We start from the raw sequence: 23,955 nt of genomic DNA on the forward strand, positions 1-23,955 counted from the left end.
TTTCTAGTCACATCCACAAAGAACTCAATAAGGTTTGTGAGGCATGACCTGCCCCTCACAAAGCCGTGTTGACTGCATTTAATCAAGCCATGCTCTTCCAGATAGTCATAAATCCTATCCCTCAGAATCCTTTCTAACACCTTGCAGACGACAGACGTGAGACTTACTGGTCTGTAATTGCCGGGGATTTCCTTATTTCCTTTCTTGAAGAGAGGAATTACATTTGCCTCTCTCCAGTCCTCAGGTATGACTCCAGTGGAAAGCAAGGATGGAAAGATTTTTGCAAGTGGCGAAGCAATCGCATTTCTCGTTTCCCAAAGCAGTCGAGGACAAATGTGGTCCGGGCCTGGCAACTTGTCAATCTTAATGTTTGACAAAATTTTCAGCACATCAGCTTCCTCTATCTCTATCCATTCCAGCATGCACACCTGCTCTTCAAAGGTTTCATTCACTACAAAGTTCATTTCTTTCGTAAAGACAGAAGCAAAAAACTCATTTAGTGCTTTCCCTACCTCCTCAGACTCCACACACAAGTTCCCTATGCTCTCCCTGATCGGCCCTACTCTTTCTTTGACCATTCTCTTATTCCTTACATAAGTGTAAAATGCCTTTGTGTTCTCCCTAATCCGTTCTGTCAAGTCTTTTTCTTGCCCCCTCCTGGCTCTCCTCAGATCATTTTTGAGCTCCTTCCTCGCCTGCCTGTAATCCTGTAGAGCTGAGCTTGACCCTAGCTTCTTCCACCTTATGTAAGCTACCTTCTTCCTTTTGACGAGACGCTCCAAGCTCTTGTCATCCAAAGTTCCTTTATCTTACCCCTTCTTGCCTGTCTCAGAGGGACATATTTATTCATCACTCGCAACAACTGTTCCTTAAACAGTCTCCACATGTCCATAGTGCCGTTAGCATGGAACAATTGCTCCCAGTCCATACTTCCTAACTCATGTCTAATCGTTTAATAGTTTCCTCTTCCCCAATTAAATATCCTCCCATTTTGCCTAATCCTCTCCTTCTCCATAGCTATGTAGAATGTGAGGCAGTTGTGGTCACTATCACCAAAATGCTCTCCCACCACAAGATCTGATACCTTCCCCGGCTCATTTCCGAGCACCAAGTCTAGAATGGCCTCTCCCCTCGTCGGCCTGTCAACGTACTGAGTTAGGAAACCCTCCTGAAACACACCTTACAAAAACAGCTCCATTCAAATCTTCTGCTCGAAGGAGGTTCCAATCAATATTGGGAAAGTTAAAGTCACCCATTACAACAATCCTACGACGTCCACACTTTTCCAAAATCTGCCGACCTATGCTTTCTTCAATTTCCCTGCTGCTATTGGTGGGCCTGTAGTAAACCTCTAACGAGGTGACTGCTCCCTTGTACATTTTGATATTATCATAAATTATATTTTTTATATTAGGGTTTGTTCTTTATCATTTCTAGATTTTAGTTAATATAAAATATTTAAAAAATATGATTTCAAATGTAGATTTCAGCTGAAATATGATGTTGAAATCATTTTTTCCTAATCCTGTAACAAGTTTCGCTGTAAGCGGTTTAATGCAGTTTAGTTTTCAATTAATTTTTAGATATCATTGTAAGTTCCAGTGTTACAATTCCAAGGCCAATCCCCTCCAGTACAGTCGTACAGCTGTATAGCCTGGAAACAGACCCAATCTATCCATGCCGACAAAATATCCTCAATTAATCTAGTCCCATTTGCCAGCGTTTGGCCCAAATCTCTCTAATTTCTTACTATTCATGTACCCATCATATGTTCGTTTTAAATGTTACAATTGTACCTATCTCTGCCTCTTCCTCTGGCAGTTCATTCCATACACGTACCACCCTCTCCATGAAAAAGGTTGCCCTTTAGGTCCCTTTTAAATCTTTCCCTTCTCACCTTAAACCTGTGCCCTTTAGTTTTGGACTTGCCCACTCTGGGGGAAAGGTCTTGGTTATTCACTTTATCCTAGCCCCTCATGGTTTTATAGTCTTCTATAAGGTCAATCCTCAGCCTTCAACAGTCCAGGGAAAACAACCATGGCCTATTCAGCTGCTCCCTATAGCTCAAACCTTCCAACCTTGACAGCATCCTTGTAAATCTTTTCTCAACTCTTTCAAGTTTCACAATTTTGTTTATAAATATAGTAAGTATAAAACATTGGCTCACTTGCGCATAATAGCATTCTGATGAAACAGTGCAAGGCTAGCCTACACTTTTCCCCACTAAACAAACAATAAATTAAGGCTTACCAAAGCATTTTCTCATGAACATGGTGCCTTATTCCAATGAACCTAATACTGGTGATAGGAATAGAATTGTTTCACTATAAATGAAAAATGCAAACCATGATGGAAAATCAACCTAAAATAAATATACATTTTCACATACTAAAATGATACAAGGTATTGTTCATTTGACCAGTGTCAAAATTGAAGAAACGTACAATGAGGAATATCAGAGGAAGGAAGGAAATGTGATTTGTACAGAATGCTGAATTTAATTAATTTTGTTTACATTTGAGAAAACTGGCAGTTAGGCAAGGCCTATAGACCAGTTACCACTAATGATGCAAAACCAGAATAGATAATTAATTAGTTTCAAGATTTGATTCAAAAAGCCTGTATATGATAAGAATAAAAAGAAATAGCCTACAGTCTTACATATATTTTCACCTGAATGAATTTATATTCAGGCACAGTTGCTGATTTCCCAAGAGCTTGCATTTGTGGCATCAAGATCATGTTGTCTTTGGATAAATCAGAGTTGGCAGCAACTTGTTGGAAGGAGACTCACAATGTAAAACTTCAGTCTCTATTTTAAACTCATACATTTAATCCTTATTTTTATATTTCAGTTATAAATTCTGATGTCTATATACACAGGAACCTCAATTATCTGGCATTCGAATAACTGAATTTCAGATTAACCAAACAAGAATAAAAGGTCCCGATGCTTGGCTAACTATGTTATCTGATATTCGATTATCTGGTATTCAATTAACCAAACAAAATACTCCCCATCCATGTCTTTTGGATAAGCGAGGTTCCTCTGTAAATGAAAGAAGCTACCTATGTAAACTTATCAGTTTGATCAAATCTTTCACCATTTGTGAAGCTTGCAACAGTTATAAGTGTTAATAGGCTGAGAAGAAAGACAACATGTATGGCTCTAAAATGTGGATTGAATTGCATTCATACTCCCTGATTAAATATCCCCATTCTCTTTCAATCTATTGCACGTGAAAATGACACTTGTTCTTAACTCCCCTCACAATGCCACAGGAGATCGATAAGCACCTACGTAAATTATCCTGTATTCATTGGTATACAAAATTGAACCTGCATTTTGCCTTCATACTTGCTATATGTAAAGGCATTAGTTAAAAACAAACTTTGATTCTGAAAACATTAGGTAATTAAACTCAAGATGGATGTACTATTTATAACCTATAATTATATATTGTACATTGTAACTACCTCAATTGGTTTATGCATAGAGTGTGGAGATGTATTTTATAATAATTCATCCAATTTCTTTTTAACATTTTTCAATAAGTTACAATATTTTGTCAGTTCTGTCAGGACTTTTAACAGGAACATTTTGTATATGCTTCATTGAATTGTGGGCAGAAATGTGTTAATGGGGTAGATTTTAAATTTTCTGTCCTAACATGAAATTGACGTTATGAATCATTATAAAAACACTTTCTGATTAGAAATTGGGTAGTTTCTAAAATGGGTATCTTTTTGGGGTCTGCTTGTAAATTTACACCTATATGTTCGGATCACAATTAAATTAGGATCACGTAGGTAAGTTCTAATTAACAGATGTAATTATGAATAATATCTATGCCATTGATGCCATTTTGCCCTTTTCTATATTTCATAATGTGTTGCATTCCTTGCCGTATAAAAATAATGATTTTACATTTAATTGCTTAATATACACTTTTTAAATTCCAATATTCAGCTGTATGGAAGGAACTTTTTGTGGCTAAATATATGCTTTCATGCTAATATTCTTTTCCCAGTGAATTGTCTATTGTCCTATAAGGTGCTTAATATATTTCATTTTGGAAGTGATTATTCCATTTCTTGATTAATATATCAACTGATCAAACTTAAGTGAGAACATAGAAAATGTTGATTTTCCTATGCAATAGTGGGTAAATATAGGGTCTTTTCAAGTATGTAGTGAAAGTAGGCTGCAGTCGAAAAACAAATATGCTTTAGATAACTCTCATATAGATTGGAGTTAAATCGGAAGAAAAGATCTTACTGCAAATAATTTCCAAAAGATTGAAATTAATATGATCCCTTTCTGTCAAACAGTCCTTAATAATGCAAGTTTGAAAGACTGTATTGACTCATAGTTGCTCATATTATGATTTTCAGCAATAGAACAAACAGTAGTGCAAAAATATCAGCGCATTGTTAATGTACTGTCTTAATTGTAATGTGAATTGAGTCATTATAGTGATGAAAATTTAAGGTAATGTTTCAAATAAATATTGGTTCTTTTTTTTCTTGAAGAAGTAAAGAATTAGAATACTTGAAATTTTGTATATTGCATCTCAATTTTTTTGTACACTTTTTATTTTACTGCAGCACATGGTACCAGAATCATTGAATAAATACACTGTGGCAATTTTAGCAGTTAAATTTGGTTGTTTGTGTCCTTTTTGTATGTGTAATTCTATAATTTCTAGTGGGCAATAAAATTAATTTTCGTGATTTGTTTTGGGCTGAGATTGCCTTTCCATCTGGAGTCTGATTTTTCCACAAATTATTCCAACACTTCAAAGTTAAGAACCACATCTTTGTACTTTAAGCATTGATTAAAGACATTTGCCATTAAGTTATATAGAGATTTTTCTTGAACATTAGTTGCTACCTCAGTGAAAGAATTGAAGAAATATTGAAAGAAATCACCAATCTTGCCAGCCTTTCAATCTGGAATTCAAACTGGATGTTGGAAAAGTTTCTGGGTTTGGGCCATAGTGGGGACTGTGCCTGCTGTTCAGAAAATTCCAGTAACGAAGGGTTTGATATTTTCACAGGTTCTGTAATAAGTCTCAGTGGTTTCAAAATGACTTGGAAGCAGTAATAAATTTCTTTGTAGTCAACCATTGCAGACATATTATGATACAACTCTTGATACATCAGGCTTGAACCAGGACCTTATGCCTCAGAGATAAGGATATTACTACCTGCAAAGTTGTCACCACTTCACAGAGAGGATATGCTCCATTGTATTTTGTGGTGTTATCGTCATCTAAAATAAGAGATTTTGAACAGATGTAGCTACTCGAGATTGGGCTTCAATGAGGCACAGAGAGCTATCAACAACAGCCAAATTGTACTCCAATGCAATCCACAACCTTATTGTTGGGCATAACCCACATTCTACCATTGCCATAAAGTCAAGCGATCAATCCTGGTTCAATGAAGAACGCAGAATGGCATGCTGGGAATAGCATGAGGCATACCAATATATAGGTGGGATGTCAACTTGGTGAATCTATAAAACAAAACCACATGCATAAAAAACATTAACAGCAGGTGACAGAGCCAAGTAATTTCATGACTAATGGATCAGACCTAAGGCCTATAGCCTAGTCACATTCAGTCATGAATGGTGATAGGCAGTGAAACAACTCATTGGAGGAGGAGGCTCCACAAATATGCTCAATGACGGGGAAGCACCAGTGCAAAAGACAAGGCTGGAGCTTTTGCATCTGTCTCCAGCCAGTAGTGCAAAACAGGTGATCCATCTTGGCCTAATCCAGCCACGCAGCTCATCTGCCTTATTAATTCACTTGATGTGATGTCATAGATGGCCGAAGACAGTATATATTGGGAAGGCAATAGGCAATAGTACTGAACAACTATGTTCTAAATTTCCTACATCCCTAGACAGGATGATCTTGTACAGTTTCAATATGGACATCCACCCAGTAATGAGGAAAATTACCCAGCTATGTCCTGTACACATCAACGAGGACAAAAATGAAGGCAAATTACAGTCCTCTGGAGCATACTCTCAAAAATCAATAAAGTGAAGGAAAGGGTACTTAGCAATAACTTGCTCACTAGCACTCTGTTCAGATTCTGCCAGGGCCACCCATCTCCTGACCTTATTAGAATCTTGGTGTTAACATGGACAAAAGAGCTGAAGTGGAGTGATTACTCTTGACATCAAGGCTGCATTTTCCCAAGTGTGGCATTAAGAAATGCAGTCAATAAGAATCAGGGAGAAATATGTTGTTGGTTTGAGTCACACCCAATGAAAGTAATCACAGCTCCCAGACATCACTATAGGAGTCTTTCAGGACAGTTCCCTAGGCCCAAACATCTTCAGCTGCTTCAACAATGACCTTCCCTCCATCATAAAGTCAAATATGGGCATTTGTATTGATGATTACATAATGTTCAGCAGCATTCATGACTCTTCAGTTACTGAAGCAGTCTATGTCTAAATGCAGGAAGACTTGGAAAATATTCAGACTTCAGAGTCAAGAGTGTGGTGCTGGGAAACCACAGCCAGTCAGACAGCATCTGAGGAAAATCAACGTTTCAAGCATAAGCCCTTCATCAGAAATGAGGCTTGTGGGCCAAGGGGCTGAGAGATAACTGGGAAATGGGCTGGAGGGAAGGTAGCTGAGACTGCAATCAGTAGATGAAGGTGAGGGTGAAGATGATAGGTCAGAGAGGAGGGTGGCGTGGATGGGTGGGAAGGAAGATGGACAGGTAGGACAGGTCAAGAGGGAGATGCTGAGTTGGAAGGTGGGGGGAGGGGAAATGAGGAAACTGGTGAAATCCACATTAATTGCGCGTGGTTGGAGGGTTCCAATGCGGAAGGTGAGGCGTTCTTCCTTCAAGCGGCGGTTGGTAAGGGTTTGGTGATGGAGAAGGTCCAGGACATGCATGTCTTTGGCAGAGTGGGAGGGGGAGTTAAAGTGTTCAGCCACGAGGCAATGGGGTTGCTTCGTGTATGTGTCCTAGAGACGTTCTCTGAAGTGTTCTGCAAGTAGGCATCTGCCTCCCCAATGAGGAGGAGACCGCATCGGAAGCAATGGATACAATAAATTACATGTGTGGGGAAGTACAGGTAAATCTCTGACGGATGTGAAAGGCCACTTTGGGGCCTTGGATGGAGATGAGGGGTAGGTGTGGGCGCAGGTTTTGCAATTCTTGCAGTGGCAGGGGAAGGAGCTGGGAGGGGAGGGCGGTTTGGTGGGGGCGTGGACCTGACAAGAACATCGCAGAAAGAATGGTCATTATGAACCGCAGATAGGGGTAGGGAGGGATGTGTATCACTGGTGGTGGGATCTGTTTGTTTCCCTCCCCTTCACCTTCAACCCAACCTTCATTTATCTATCGCACTCTCAGCTACTTTCCCCCAACCCCAACCCCTCCCAGTTAACTCTCATCCCCCTTGGCCCACAAGCCTCATTCCTAATGAAGAGCTTATGTCTGAAACGTCGATTCTCCAGCTCCTCGGATGCTGCCTGACCAGCTATGTTTTTCCAGCACCACACTCTCGACTCTATTCTCTAGCATCTGCAGTCCTCATTTTCTCCTAACATCCAGATTTCAGCTGAAAGTGGAAAGTAACATTTCCATCACACAAGTGCCAAACAACAATCATTTCCAACAACAGAACCTAATCATTATCCTTGCATTATTATCACTGAACCCCAACTATCATACTCCTGGGCATGCCATTGACAAGAAACTGGGAAATGACTGGTCATATAACTACTTTTCCAGAGAGGACTTCACTTCGCAACTTCCCAAAGTCTGTCCATCATCTACAAGCCACAAGTCAGGAGTTTGTTGGAATTACTCCACACTTGACTGAACGAGGCACCCAAACGTCACTTTCAATATTCATTACCTTCCCTACCAATGCATACTATGCAGTATGGCCTATCTACAAAATGCTTTGCAGAAGTTCACCAAAGATCTTTAGACAGCATCTTCCAAACCCATAACACTGCCATCTACAAAGACAAGGCTTGCAGGTACATGAGATCACCATCACCTGAAACTTCCTCTCCAAGCTGCTCACTGTCCTGATTTAAAAGTATATCACTGTTACTTCTCTGTCATTAGGTCAAAATCCTGGAAATTTTTCCCTAACAGACAAACAAATGAATAATAGTGGCTCAAGGAGGCAGTTTACTACAGTCAAAACACCAAATCCAAAATAGCCTGATCTTTGTTTCTGGAACGCACAGATCCAGAACCAATCACATGTACACTCCAAGGATTCATTCCTCACTATATTAGTTCTGATTTGATGAACCCAATCCATGTACAAATTGAAGTCAACCATTTTTACTGTATTACCAACATTTCAGGTATCTTTAATTTACTGATTTACAGCATGTCCAACAATAATACTCCAGTTTGGAATTCAATATTTTCTCTGTGCTCCAACCAAACTTCATCGTTCCACCCAAACTAATTCTACACCTCGATCTTTCATCCTATTGTTGCTGTGTTAACCCATCTCTTTTTCCTTTCCATAAATCAAAATCAGAAAGAAAAACAGAAATTTCTGGAAAATCTCAGCAGGTCTGGCAACATCTGTGGAGAGAAATCAAAGTTAACATTTCAGGTCTAGCGACCTTTCCTCAGAATTCAGTTCCTTCTTTTTTTGTCAATCCCTTTTAAGTATAGAATATGTTTGAATCTTTAGCTCCTAATCTCGTTCACCCTGTCATGTTCTACCTCTACAATAGCAATTAAATCAGATCCATTTACTTCAACTTGTACATTTAAATCAACATCTTTTTTTTGCTGAATGCTGTGCATATTCAGATAGAGTGCCATTAATTCAAACTGTTGGACATTATTCTTCAATTTAAATCTCATTGTTGGGTGCCACTACTTCTTTTGTCTTCCATTTTTAGCTTACTACTCTTCATCTTTTTACAAGATTTGCTTCCCTTGAATATTAGACTCCTTAGGCTTCTGTTCCCTTGCCAATCTAGTTAAAGCCCTCCTCAACAGCACAACCAAATCTCCCAGTAAGGTCTTTGCCAAGATGAAATCCTTCTATCTTATACAATTCTCATCTGCCCCAGAAGAGGTCCTAGTACCTCAGATATCTCATGGCCCTCCCTCCCACACTAGTTTTCCAACAATGTGTTCAATCGCTCAATTCTCCTGTTTCTATAGTCATTTGTGTTAGGGACTGGGAGTAATCCTGAGGTAACTATTTTGGTGGTCCCACTTTCAATCTCTTTTCTAGTCCCTTTAAATCTGTTTTCACGATGTTATATTCCTTCCTACCTAAATCATTGGTAGCAACATAGACCATGGTCTCTGGTTGTTCACCTCCTCCAATCTTGAAGTGTTATATTCAATTGTCCCTTGAACTTTCTCCTTACTAGCCTGTACTAATTTCATTCATAATGGCTGAAGAGATACTTATGTTACTCAAGGAATAAAGTGGAAAGATGGATAGTTAAATAGATGGGTTGGATTAGAATGGGAATCAGATGGGATTGGCAGAGCATGTAAGGCAAAAAAAAGAAACATATTTGGGGAGGGCACCTGGAATATTAGGCACTCTCTCTTGAATATTATCACCATTATCTTCCATCTTCATATACATCACAATGTGCAATGAAAATTAAAAATAGCTGCCAGCACACCCAGAATGGGCAGATAGAAGTATATCTTTTTCCTTGGGAGCAGGCTCCACTTGAGCAATGTGAGTGTTTTCAACAGGTAATTGAGTTAATGATTCCCTCACCTGTTAACGTTATAAAGATGTGTAGTCACAAAATTCAGCATCTGTATCTCATGCAGTGACTAACTACTTGGATACAAATCCTGAACACAAGCAATCCTGACTAGGGCACTGACCTTTACAAATTAATTCTGGTAATCTCTGTAAAGCAGAAATAATCATAGGAGACCGCTGAAGTGTCACCTGTGATCCACAATTTGTAACCACATGCCAAGGGAACACAAGGCCTAGAGTTGCTTTCCTTACACATTGAAATGTAAATATTTCACAACTTGCAGTTATCTCTACCTTTCTTCGGTCATATATGGGTTTCATTTAAAAATCTAAATATGGACTACTATGATAAAGGTCCATGTCAAGAAATTTCACAGCCATTGTTGTTAGAGGCCTTGATGTCCCAGAGTGTGGAGGACTATTACAAACTGTCACGTGTATGTTTTGTGACTGCTGACTTTTCACGTTATTAATGATCTGCTTGTTTTTCATATTCCAACATAGGCTTATTTGAACTGTCCCCAGTGGATCCAGGCTAAGTAGCTCCTATCATTGTTGTGGATGCTGAACTATAGATGGCCACATAATTTTAGCAATAACACTTGTCCATAAGCCCAAAACTAGTACAATCTCAAGTAGCTGCTAAATGGGCTCCAACTGAAAGACTCAAAGCAGAAAGTCCATCTCAGGATGTTGCGAATATGCAGGAACCACACAGTCGTTCATTTTTATTATCATGTTATCCAAATGAGGAAGGTATACTGCTATCACCAAATCAGTATGTCACAAGTCAACATCACAGACTATGTCATCTTCTGGAATATTCTAGGTGCAGTTCACTATGAACTGTACAAATATAGTATTAAGAACTCCATACTACTCGTACAATTTTAATCCCCTTACTGAGGATGCATTGTAGACAGTTCTGAGAAGTTTCACTAAATTAATTCCAGTAATGAAAGGTTGATATTTTGTGAGGAGAGATTGACCAGTTTAGATCTATACTCACCATCTTTACTTTAATCGGTAGAGCATTGAGTACAGAAGTTGGGATGTCATGTTACTGCTGTATAAGACAGCCGTAAATGTGCCGTAAGGTCACATTTGGAGTATTGCATACAATTCTGTTCACCCTGGTAGAGGAAACATGTGATTAAACTGAAAGGGTACAAAAAAAGATTTGCAAGGTTGTTACTGAGACTGGAGGATTTCAGTTATAAGGAGTGGCTGGATTTGCTGGGACGTTTTCCTTGGAGCGTAGGAGACTGACGGGTGATCTTATGGAGGTTTATAAAATTATGGAGCATAGATAAGATGAATAGCCAAAGTCTTTTCCTCAGGGCAGGGGAGTCAAAAACTGGAGAACATAAGTTTAAGGTGAGAAGGGTAAGCCTTCAAAGGAACCTGAGAGACAACGTTTTCACATAGAGGATGGTGCATATATGGAATGAGCTGCCTAGGAAGAGGCAAGTATAATTACAACTTCTAAAAGACATTTGGACAGGTGCATGGATAGGCAAGGGTTAGAGGGATATGGGCTAAATGAGGTAATTATAACTAGTTCAGTTTAGGAAGCCTGGTCGGCATGATGTGTTGAGTCCAAAGGGCTTGTTTTGCACTGTGGACCTCCATGACTCTATACGATAATGCAGCTAACTTCACTAATGAGAAAGGGTACCACTTGATGGATGTCCAAGTCATCTATCGTCATTGTAACCATATCTTAGAAGTCTGCACCAGGTACCCTGGAAGCAATCATAATGCCTAATCCTTAATTACCCTAGTTCATGTTTCATTCGTGCCTTAGAAGGATTGTGGTTGAGTGACATGGGCTACTCTCTCCAATCATGACTGACTACTCCATTACACAAACCCCTGACTCTGACTAAATAATGCAGTCCATTTTTGCACCAGGACATAGTTATCAAGAAGATAAGCTTCCCTCTCCTCCACCCCCACCCCCTCCAAGCTCTTAATTAAGAATGGACAATAAATGCAGCCTAGCCAGCGATGCTCACATTCTATGAACGTTTTTAAAAAATATTAAATAGAAAATGTTAGAAGATTTACCTGAATTACACAATCCAGGGCTGGAGAGGCTGTAAAATTGTATTTAATATTAAATTGAGTGACACATGAGCACCATCGCAGCCTGAATAAGGATAAATAAGATTAAAAAAATTTAAAGCTGATAATAATAGAAATAAAGTCTGTAAATCTTTGGCAAAAGAAATATATTCAGAAATCTCATCCTTCACAATGGATTCCAAGTTCTTACCCCTGTTTAAAAAGGGTGTAAGGTAAAAAACAGAAAATTACAGACTGATTAGACCTTGATCGTGGGTAAGATCCTGGAATCCATTGCAAAGGATGAGATTTCTGAATACTTGGAAGTGTATGGTAAATAGGGCAAAGTCAGCATGAATTCCTCAAGCGGAGATCATGCCTGACTTATCAGCTAGAATTCTATGAGGAAGTAATGAGCAGATTAGACCAAGGGGAGCCAATGGATGTTATCTACCTGGATTTCAAGAAGGCATTTTCAATGCCAGCCAGTGACAAGTGTTATTCCACAAGGCTTAATGTTGGGACCACAACTTTTCACTTGACACATTAATGATCCCGATGAAGGAACTGAGGGAATTCTGGCTAGGTTTGCAGATGATACAAAGACAGGTAGAGGGACAGATTGCTTTGAGGAGGCGCAGAGGCTGCAGAAGGATTTGGATAGGTTAGGAGAGTAGGTAAACAAGTGGCAGGTGGTGTACAATCTGAGAAAGTGTGAGGTCATGCATTTTGATAGGAAGAATAGAAGCATGGACTATTTTCTAAATGAGGAGAAAATTTTGAAATCTGAAGTGCAAAGAGACTTGGGAGTTCTAGTCCAGGATAAACTTGCAGGTTGAGTCAGTAGTTAGGAAAGCAAATGCAATGATGGCAAAAATTTTAGGATGACTTGAATATAAAAGCAGGGATGTACTTCTGAGGCTCTATAAGGCTCTAGTCAGACCACATGCGAAAAATTATGCGCAGATTTGGGCCCTATATCTCAGGAAAGATGTATTGCCCTTGAAGCATGTTCCAGGGGGGGCTCACAAGAATGGTCCCAGGAAGGAAAAGCTTAACACATGAGAAATGTTCGAAGACTCGGGGTCTATACTTGATGGAATTTAAAAGGATGAGGTAGGATCTAATTGAAACATACAGAAAACTGAGTGGCCTGGACAGAGTGGACGTTGGGAAGATGTTTCCATTGGTAGGAGATACGAGGTCCTGAGAGCACAGACTTAGAGTAAAGGGAAGACATTTTGGAATGAGATAAGGAGAAATGCCTTCAGCGACAGTGTGGTGAATCTGTGGAATTTATTGCCACAGAAGGCTGTGGAGGCCAGGTCATTGTTAGGACTGAGATAGATAAGTTCTTGAGTATCAAGGGGATTAGGGCTATGGGGAGAAAGTGGGAGAATAGGGTTGAGAAACTTACCAGTAATGATTGAACAGTGGAGCAAACTTGATGGGATGAATGGCCTAATTTCTGCACCTATGTCTTACAGTCTTACAGACCAAGGTTAGGCTAATCAGTCTGTAATTTTCCATCTTTTGCCTTACTCTCTTTTTAAACAAGGGACTTTTAGCGATTTTCCATTCCTCAAAACCTTCCCTGATTCTAGCAATTTCTGAAGGATCACCATTAACACCTAGACTATCTCTTCAGCTATCTCCCTTAGAATTCCGGGTATAATCCATCTTCAGGCCATTCAGTTTTTCTGCTCCTATGTCTTATGGTCTGAGTCCTGAAGAAGGGTTACACCTGAAACATCGACTTCTCCACCTCCTGATGCTGCCTGGCTTGCTGTGTTCTTCTAGCGTCCTGCCTGTCTACTTTGGATTCCAACATCTGCAGTGTTTTTGTCTCCATTCAGTTTTTCTAGCACCTTCTCCTTCATGATAGCCACCATACTCAGCTCTGCCCCTCACTCTTTTGAATTTTTGGGATATTATGCGTGTCTTCCACCGTGATAACTGATGCAAAGTAATTATTCAGTTCCTCAGCCATTTCCTTGGTTCTCATTACTATCTCTACAGTGTCATTTTCCAATGGTCCAAAGTCTACTTTTGTCTTTCTTTTTACTTTGTATATCTAAAGAAATTCTTACTGTCTTCCTTTATGTTACTGGCTAACTTACCCTCATATTTAATGTTCTCTCTCCTTGTTTCTTTTTTTGATACTCTCTGTTGGTCTTTGAAAGCTTCCCAATCCTTTAGTCTCCTACTGCCCTTCACCACATTATATGCTTTCTCTTCTGTTTTTATGCTATCCCTGACTTTCCCAGTCATCCTCCCTGTATCATGCTTCTTTTTCCTCAGGATGAATCTTTATTGTGTCTCCTGAATTACTCCGCCATTACGGTTCCACTGTCTTTTCTGCTAGGCTCCCCTCTCAGTCAATTCTACCGAGCTCCTTCCTCATGCCTCTGTAGTTGCCTCGATCAGCAGTTATACCATTACCTCTGATTCTATCTTCTCCCTCTCAAATTGCAGAATACATTCAATCACATTATGACTACTGGTTCCTAAAAATTCCTTCATCTTAAGTTCCCTTTTCAAGTCTGCCTCATTGCACAACACTAAATCCAGTATTGCCAGTTCCCTACTGGGCTCCACCACAAGCTGCTCCATAAAGCTATTTGATGGACATTCCACAAATTCCTTTTCTTGCAATCCACTACCAACCTGATTTTCTCAGTCCACCTGCATATTGAAATTCCCCATGACCACTGTAACTGCATATGCATGTTTCTATCTCTTGCTGTATGTTGCACCCCAGTTCCTGACTATTATTTGGAGGCCTGCACATATCTCCAACTTTGTATTTCTTTTAACCTTTGCAGTTCCTCAATTCTACCCAAATAACTTCTAAACCATCTGACCCTACTTCATTTCTTACCATTGATTTAATTTCAATTCTTACTAATAAGGCAATCCTATCACCTCTGCCCATTGGCTTGGCCTATCATTTCAATTGGATGCATATCTTTGAATATTCAGCTCCCAAACCTGATCCTTTTGCAGCCACATCTCCATGATGCCCGCCACATCATACCTGCCCATTTTGATCTGCACTACCAGCTCATTAACCTTATTCTTTATACTGCGTGAGTTCAGATTTAAGACCTTCAGTTTTTAATGTTCTGTTTTAGATCAATGATTTAGAGTTGGAAACCAAGTGTAGTGTGTCAAAGTTCATGGAAGACACTAAGGTGAGTGGGAGAACAATGTGTACTGTGGCCAAATGGGCCGCTCAAAATGATGAATTATGATGGCTTTAGAAAGATTGGATAATGACAAAGGCATGTTGGGAAACTAAGGTAAGCCTTGACCAAAGTGACTATGCTAATAAACTTGCTGCAGAATCTAGACAGGCTGCAGCTACTAACAGACAGCTTGAAATCAACCCGATAGCTGCAAATCCTATAATGCACACCCAAATTTGGATTTAGATGAATTCAATAGAATGTTATCCTCAGGGCGATCGGAAACATCAAAGTGTGTACCAGAAATGGGGGCACCTCACACACTTATTAGGAGGAGGCTACATGCGGCCAGCACCTCCAGGAATGGAAGACTAAGGACCACCCTGCCATCAACATGCCCATGCCTGGTTGGGTCTGAACAATCGGGGTAATCAAGCTTGATCAATTCATTAGTGAATGGTGAAGACCTTTTGAAAAAGGCATGAAGACTGTGAAGTATGAGAATTGCCACAATACCACCCTCAACGCGGTAACCCAAGACCAACCACCAAGAAGAGAAGGTACCACTGAAATGATCAGGAGAAGAAGACTGGACGACATCAACAATTGGAGCACAGCTAAGTGTAATGTGGTTGTATATGATCATCCAGAGTTAATTTAAAGCACATGATATCATTTACATATCAATGTAAATTGTTAATTTATAGTGTATTTTGTTGTCATTGTATTAATTGTGTCAAATAAATGAGCATTATTGTTTATTATTATTAAGAGTCAACTCATAATTTTTTTGCTCGATATAAGAGTTAAAACACACTGTGCAGCTGGCACAACAAATTGGCACTCCAGATGGGATCTCAATAAGAAGTGACTTTGTCACCCTGGGATTAAAGCCCATGGAACCTAATATTTCTTGAGATTTTGCCTGAGCTGGTTGTTAAGAGGACAGTTGTCCCGTGCACAGGCCAGGATTTCAAGTAAATTGAAGGGGATAGAATGGTCTAAACTGAACTGTTTTTAGATTAGATTCGATTGCTTACAGTGTGGAAACATGCCCTTCGGCCCAACAAGTCCACATCGACCCGCCGAAGCGCAACCCACCCAGACTCGTTCCCCTACATTTACCCCTTCACCTAACACTACGGGCAATTTAGCATGGCCAATTTACCTAACCTGCACATTTTTGGACTGTGGGAGGAAACCAGAGCACCCAGAGGAAACCCACGCAGACACGGGGAGAATGTGCAAACTCCACACAGACGGTTGCCTGAGGCGGGAATTGAACCTGGGTCTCAGGCGCTGTGAGGCAGCAGTGCTAACTACTGTTCTTCAAAAGAAAAAATCCAAAAGGTGTTTGCTCCTGATCAAGCAAATGACTGTTTCCTTTGTGCATGTGTGTGGGATCCTTAGGGGGCAGGTAATGTAAAATACTGAAAGTCGGTAGAGACTTGATGGAATTATTACCGAAACATAGTGAAAGCCATAACTTCAGTCTAATCCTCCCCCATATGCCATAGTTTAATTGAAAATGGCAGAGAAAGGTGCTAGAGTTGGAGATTGTCCTGTATGAGAAACAAAACTGAGGCAGTATATCTGTAAGAAAAAGTGACCCATAGGGCAGAAATTTGTTACAATGATAAAACACGACCAGGATACCCAGGGCAGTAATATTGGGACGAGTTTAGGAGAACTCAAGGGAAGCGGACTTCCAAACTTGAGAAGGTCACAGCAATAACGTGCTGTCTAGGTCATTTATTAGGGACAGAGCTGGAATTAAAAACCATCCGTAAGGAACTAGAGGACACAAAAAGGGAAATCACAAAGTTAAAATTGAAAAACACAGCTCAGGACCAGAGAAATCAAGCAAACATACTACACATGGGGCAATTCCAAATCCAGAGCATACCAACAAACCCAGTGTGCAGTGTCAGCTAAAGAGGCCACTGAAAAGGAAGTAAGGCAGTTGAGAAATAAATGTACAGATTTGCAAGCAGCAGTCAGAGCACTGCACCAAGCAGACAGAGAAAAGAAACAGGTAGCCACAGACCAACTAAGTGCCTGCAGGAGATTGAAAAATTAAAAGCACAGCTCTCAATCCACAATAGAATAATATGCGCATATGGGGAAGTTAGAGATGAAGGAGAAGAACAAGGGATAGACTGGAGTGAGCTCAGGGAAGATGAGCCACAGTATTCCATGTACACAGAGGATTGGGGTCCACCCTGACACTTTCCAAAGGAGTCAACTGGGACATGCTGTGATGAATCTGATTACTACTGAAAGATAGGTAGGGGATACTGAAACCCCAGTAATGACATACACCACCTCATGTACAGTGGTACAATTAGCAGAGATAGCGAAAAAGATTCCCAATTTTGAACTATCAGCTGATCTGTTCATGTTCATGTTCTTTGAAAATGTCAGGCAGCATAAGGTTTCATGGGTTAGATAAGAGAAAGGAGGTAAAACTTTATTATAATGCATTTAAGCCAGTCAGTGCAATCCATGATCCCAGCACCATTAAATGTAGGGCATGAAATCCCCACGCATATGAAAAAGGCAATTTTAACAGCAATTGGGTACAATAAAGGAAACCCCATAAATGGGTTAAATAAGCATAGGCAAAAGAAGAGGAACACCCAACTGACTTTGCCAATTGCTAATGGGTGCACTCTACAGGGGTCTACAGAGACTTAAGCAGGGGTCAGTTATCCAAACTGAGGGAGCAGGATGTTATGAGTGAACTTTGATCTTACAGAGCCAAACCACATTGAGGCATCAGCTCCGAGAAGAATGTCCTAGATGTGGGAGAAGGAAGCCCATGAATTGAACAAAAGTAAAACAGAGAAAGGAGAGAAAATGCTTCCTTTCTGAACCTCCAACCAGGGTCTGGTGTGGAGAAATGAAGGAAGGGAGGAGTGCCCTTACCAAAGGAACCCAGTTCCACCCTACACAACATAAGGTGAGATAGAGGGACACAATAGGGGAACACACGGCAGCCAGCATGGTGCTCCCACTGCGGCCCAACAGGACACTATGTACGAGAATGTAGAGCCCTTGTGCGGCCATACTCACAGCCACAGTGGGGCCCAGAGGTGAGAGACAGAGTCAACAATTCCCATTAGAAGACCCCACTTGATAGTCTCTGGTCCATGGGACACAAGCCGACCCATGTACCCACCCCACCCCCAACCTAAAGGCTTCTGCATGATGGTGCCAGGCTTCTGTCTCCCCAATATGTGTCGGCAACATGAAGTGGGCAATGGCAAAGTAGGAGGTCACCATGTAAAATTCCTTTTGGATACTGGAAGTTCTGCACAACCCTGAACACATCTAGATTTAATGATCAACCTGGCAGATCACAGGGACTATTGGTTTAAGTAGGTTTACTGGCCATGTACAAGAGGAGTACATCACTGAACCAATAGGATTTGAACTAGGCAACATAACTTGCTAGCACTTTGTTATTTCAGTCAGCCATCCCCCAGGCACAGAACACATCCTCTGGGTCAATTACATGACAAGGTGCAATCTTAGTTTTGATCCAGTAAATGTCTGCATTTAGCAACTGTCTCCAATTAGCAGTGCCCTACCTATCATTTCAGCAGGCGGTTATGCCAATTGAACAAGCATAATAAGGATCCAGCTGTGAGAGAGGTGATTGTAAAGCATGAAGGGGTATTCGCCCGACATAAACATGACTGCCAGGAGAGGTGATAATTGAGAGCCTAACCCGAGACCACAGAGACAATACGGTTTCCCCAAAGAGGCAAGAGGGGAAGGCTAGGATGCAAACTTAATCCGATAAAGGTACAAATTCTACTGACTAGGTTTATGTATTTGGGGACAATAGTCACACATGGGAAAAAGGAGATAGACTAGCAGCGAATAGAGACCAGTGAATGATTCCTACTCCCCGAGATGTTAGTGCACTTTGATCTTTTCTAGGGCTAGTGATTTATTGCAGGAACCACAATGATGGCTTCTTTGCCAAGACAGCCTGACTCTCAGAGCTGCTGAAAAAGAATGTTGCATGGAATTGAACATCTCAACATACAAAGACAGTAACTGATTTAAAAAACGCCCTCGCAACAGCCCCCCCGCCTTACTAGTTCTGAACTCTGACTTGCCATACATCTTAGAAATTAAAGCTATAGATCTGATAATAGTTGTTGTTCTTCTACAGAAGCAGAATGGTAGACCAAGCCCAGTGGCCTATCCCTCGAGGGTGCTCAAGCTCATGGAGCAAGGGTTTTCCATATGCAAATGACACCTCCTTGATGTCTTTTGGGCAGTCATTGGTTTGAACCCGTTGACTATACTAACTGAACACACTCTAGTCCAGTCCCTGCTGGACAGATGAATCAAAAACAGCTCAATAAGCCAGAGTCAAGCCGCAGGATGGCTGTACTGCTTCAAGTCTGGGGCATCACAGTTAGATGTACCAAGGTGTCCATCCTTCTAGCTGATAACCTGAATTACGGAAGATATCTACATGACTGCCAAATCATAGCCATTAAACATCCCACTGGCCCTTTCATACCTAAACAGCAGGAAAAACGGTTAGGGATAAGACAAGTAGCTAACCAGGAAAGCCGTCAGAATTTGTGTAGATGGATCCTCTACTGTGGAAGTGGGCAGTCAGATCACCAGCTGTGGGATATACATGACCAACACTGAAGCACAGCCACTGGTTGAACTAGCTTTAAGACTACCCAGTCATCTAAATGCCCAAGTTGCGGAACTAGCAGCTATGGCTTATGTAGTCAGCCAACCTGATCTGTTCCCTTCACCCACAGATATATATTCGGACAGCATGTACGTGTGCAACAGCCTCATAGAATTCTTACCACACTGGAAAGCTAGACGTTTTATTTCTGCTGATCTACCATCAGCCCTTTTATTAAAGTACACACTGCAGGCCACCAGTGGAAGGAAATATGGTATAATTAAAGTTAGAAGCCACCACAAAACATCCGGAGAAGGTAACTGCAGAGCAGGTGATTTGCCAAAAGAGGAGCTCATGTAGGAGAATTCTGGCATCCACCCATAGGTGAGCAGACATATGCAGTCGCTGTAAGCCAAACAAACACAGAGGGTCTTAGAGAAGCAAGCACAGCAATAATTCCTTAAAATAAGTTGTGGGAGGAGTTAATCTACATGTTTACACCAAATGGAAGGGTTCTCTGCAAGTACGAAACAGGTTAGTCCTGAAAGCAGGAGTCAATGTAATTTCGACTCAAGGCAGGAACCAATACCATGATAGGAATAGAGGCCACTACAGTATGGTTAAAAGAACTGTGTTGGTGGCCTGAGTTACACAGAGATATAGCACACCACATAGGGAACTATCTGATCTGTACCCAAAACAATCTGGACAGGTACGCTTGAAAGGGAGAGCTGAGGCACATCGTCCACTGGAAGGACTCTGGACAAATCTACAAATTGATTGTTTAGGCCCCCTGTCACCACTTAAGAATGAATATACTTATATTCTGGTCAACATAGTAATACTTTCATAAAATGTGTCGAGGCTTTTCCCATGAAAGCAAATACGGCCAAAGCAACTGGACAGATCCTAATGCAACAGGTGTTTACAAGATGGTGTCTACCCCGCATTATTGAGTCAGATCAGTGAACCCATTTCACTGGCCGAGTCATGCAAAATGTGATGACTATGCATGGTATCAAGCAGAAATTGCACATTGCACACTACCTCCAATTCAATAGGATCATGAAAAGATGAATTGCGCCCTTAAAGGGAAGCTTAGGAAAATGGTGCAGCAGAATACTAAAACTTGGACACAGTACTTCCATTTGTCCTCATAACTGTATACAACACCATCTTCAGCTCTACAGGATATAACCCCCACACCCTGATGACAGGCCGATCTATGAAATGAGTCAACTACCTGTTGGGCCTCAACCTCACAGAACCCGCCCTCACTGCCCTCACCCCCGAAAAAGCAGTGCAGCAGCTGACTGAGAATAGCAAGGCCACACAGTTAGCAACAATTGTCAGGCCTGGGAAGAGAAGGAAAGTAAGTAAAGAGTACTTCAATAGCAAAGTTAACCTTGTTGACTACTCTATTGGACACCAGATAATACTGCAGCTCTATAAACCTAGTTCCTATCTTTCCCCTAAGTATTCGGGTCCACACACTATGGTGGATAAGGCAAACCCCTATGTATACCAAGTTCTACTAGCCATGGGAAAAACCAGCTGGCACATGTAAACCAGTCAAAAGCCTATGGCAGACAACACAGCCGCTCTCATCAAATTAACACATGATGGATGACACTAATCTAGAACAGATGACAAGACCAAGGACACCCTGCAACACATTCTCACAGTCAAGCCACATCCTTGATGGAGTTCCATCACTATCACCAACTACAGCTTCAACATCCAAGGGGCCCCTAAGCACTTTACATGACTCAATGGCAGACTCTCTAACAAGTTGGAATGACCCACTACCAACAACATGGACATGTTACCCATCCCAACAGGCTAGACCTGACACAACTCCCCAATTACACCCTGACAGACACACAGATAAAACATTGCCAACTCACTGTAACTCACACCCCAATCGGCGCATCCACCCCTTCGAGACAAGACATTAAAAAAGGGTTGGTCCGGACTATGGAAGAACAGACTAACTCAGCTTGTCAAACAGTAATTCCAGGTGTTACCACTAGAGGGAATGACTGGACATAAACATGGGAAGCAGGAGACTCAGTATTGCCACACTCCCAAAGGCAAAGGCATCAGAACACATTGATGAGTCTCTGTCGGGTGCCTATGTGACAAATGCACTCATTCAGTAATCCAAGGGATGAAATAGCTCCTGACAGCCACCCAAGACAAGGTGCAATTGTTTCTCATGGTCCAAACACTCATGCATCTCACACGTCTTCCAACTCTTTTACTGTATACGCTGATGGGATTAACCAGGTTACAATTATTTGGTTGTCCACTCATTTTCATTTATATTTAAATCATTGGTCTCTCGAGATTGTCTTCATCTTCACGTTAAATCATGGGTCATCATGAGTCATCATGACTACCTCATTTCAGTCTTCCCTGACCACTTCATGGTTGGGTCGTTCAACCACTTCAACCGCTACCACTAGAAAACAAGGTTAGAGCCTACCAGGCCTCTAAGCCCAACTCAACATTCCATAAGTGGTTTCCATTCCTTTTTTTCTTGTTTTTTTTCAAATGTGGGTGAGGGTTAAGGTATATGCATTAGATTAGTTCAATACTATTTAGATATTAGACAAGCATAATGACAGAAACAAACTTGATCTCTTCCCAGGGCAACCATGACTGTGTGAAACGCAATCAAGATATACCTCATCAGGATTGTCATCGTCATCACCATTTGGAATAACATGCACAAGACACTGAACAGACCATAAATATTTGCTAACTTTAATAAATATTAATTATCCTATTGTTTGTATAAAATGTACTCCAATTTTATGATGTTTGTATGATTTTTGTCATGAATGTTTTCTCTTGTTATGAATTTTTGTTGTACTTGTTTATTTCTTCAATGTCTTATTTATTTAATTCATTACATTATCTTTAAGAGTTTAGCTGCTTAAGTATATGTTATGCTTTGCTTGAACCTGGATGATCGCATAGTCACTGCACAGAGATTGATCTTTGATTATGTGATCCATCAAGCTTGGTGCTCAAGATCAAGAGGAGGGACTGTGGCAGACAAGCTGCTAAAAATGATGAATTATGATGGATTTAGAAAGATTGGATAATGATTAAGGCATGCTGGGAAACTAAGGTAAGCCTTTGACAAAGTGACTATGCTAATAAACATGCTGCAGAATCTAGACAGGATGCAGTTACCAGCAGACAGTTTGCAATCAACCCGGTGGCTGTAGACCCTACAATATACACCCAAATTTGGATTTGAATGGAATCAATGGAATGTCACCCTCAGAGTGATTGGAAACATCAAGGTGCATACCAGACACGAGGGTGTATCACACCCTTATTTGTAGGAGGCTACATGCACCCAAAACTTCCGGGAATGGAGGCCTGAGCACCACCATCATGTCAACACTTGGTTGGGCCCAATCAGTCAGGGTGATCGAGCCTGACCGATCCACTGGTGAATAGTGAAGACCCTCCCAAAAAGGCATGAAGACTTTGGAGTATAATAATCGCTACAACATCACACTCAGAATGGTAACTCGAGACCAATTACTGAAAAGAGAAGGCACCACGAGATAATTGTGAAAAGTAGACCAGACGACATCAACACATGTAACACAACTAAGTTCTAGTGTGGTGGTATATGATCATCAAGAGTTAAGTTAAAGCACAAGGTAACATTCGTAGTGTAAATTGTTAATTTATAGTGTATTTTGTTGTGATAGTATTAATTGTGTCAAATAAATGAGTATTATTGTTTATTATTATTAAGTTATTTTGCTAGATATTAGAGTTAAAACACACTGTGTGGCAGGTGCAACAGTGCAGGGGACACAAAGTCTACAGAGGACTATAGGTAAGTTTTGAGTGGGCAAGGGTATAGCAGATTAAGTACAATGTTGGTCAATGTGAGGTCAGCCGTTTTGGTAGGAATAACAGCAAAATGGATAATTATTTAAATAGTGAAAAATTGCAGCATTCTGCTGCACAGAGGTGTCCTTGAGCATGAATCATGAAAAGCTGGTTTATAGGTGCAGCAGGTAATTAAGAGGGAAAATAGAATATTGCCCTTCATTGCTATTGTTATGGACTGAGCCAAACCCCCTCAAAATATTTTAAGAAGGCTGCCTAGAACCTAACTTTTTCTTATTTTAAAGGCAGGTGTGTATGTGGATACTCCAGGTGTGACGCAGCTAGTCAAACCGCTCTGCTTTAAGCAAAACACAATTTATTTAAACACAATAGTTGAAGCACAAACA

General features: G+C 40.7%; 1 protein-coding gene across 1 annotated transcript in view; it reads left to right on the forward strand.

Moving 5' to 3' along the window:
- The window catches only part of xkr4 (XK related 4), a 518,298-nt gene extending 495,920 nt beyond the window's left edge, over positions 1 to 22,378 (forward strand). The window contains exon 3 of the mRNA XM_043688368.1: positions 22,338 to 22,378. Within this exon, the coding sequence (XP_043544303.1) occupies positions 22,338 to 22,348 (11 nt within the window). The 3' untranslated portion in view covers positions 22,349 to 22,378. The remainder of the gene's footprint in view (positions 1 to 22,337) is intronic.
- Positions 22,379 to 23,955: the final 1,577 nt, after the last annotated feature.

Source organism: Chiloscyllium plagiosum, chromosome 4, assembly GCF_004010195.1.
Source record: "Chiloscyllium plagiosum isolate BGI_BamShark_2017 chromosome 4, ASM401019v2, whole genome shotgun sequence".
In the NCBI taxonomy this organism is placed as follows: domain Eukaryota; kingdom Metazoa; phylum Chordata; class Chondrichthyes; order Orectolobiformes; family Hemiscylliidae; genus Chiloscyllium; species Chiloscyllium plagiosum.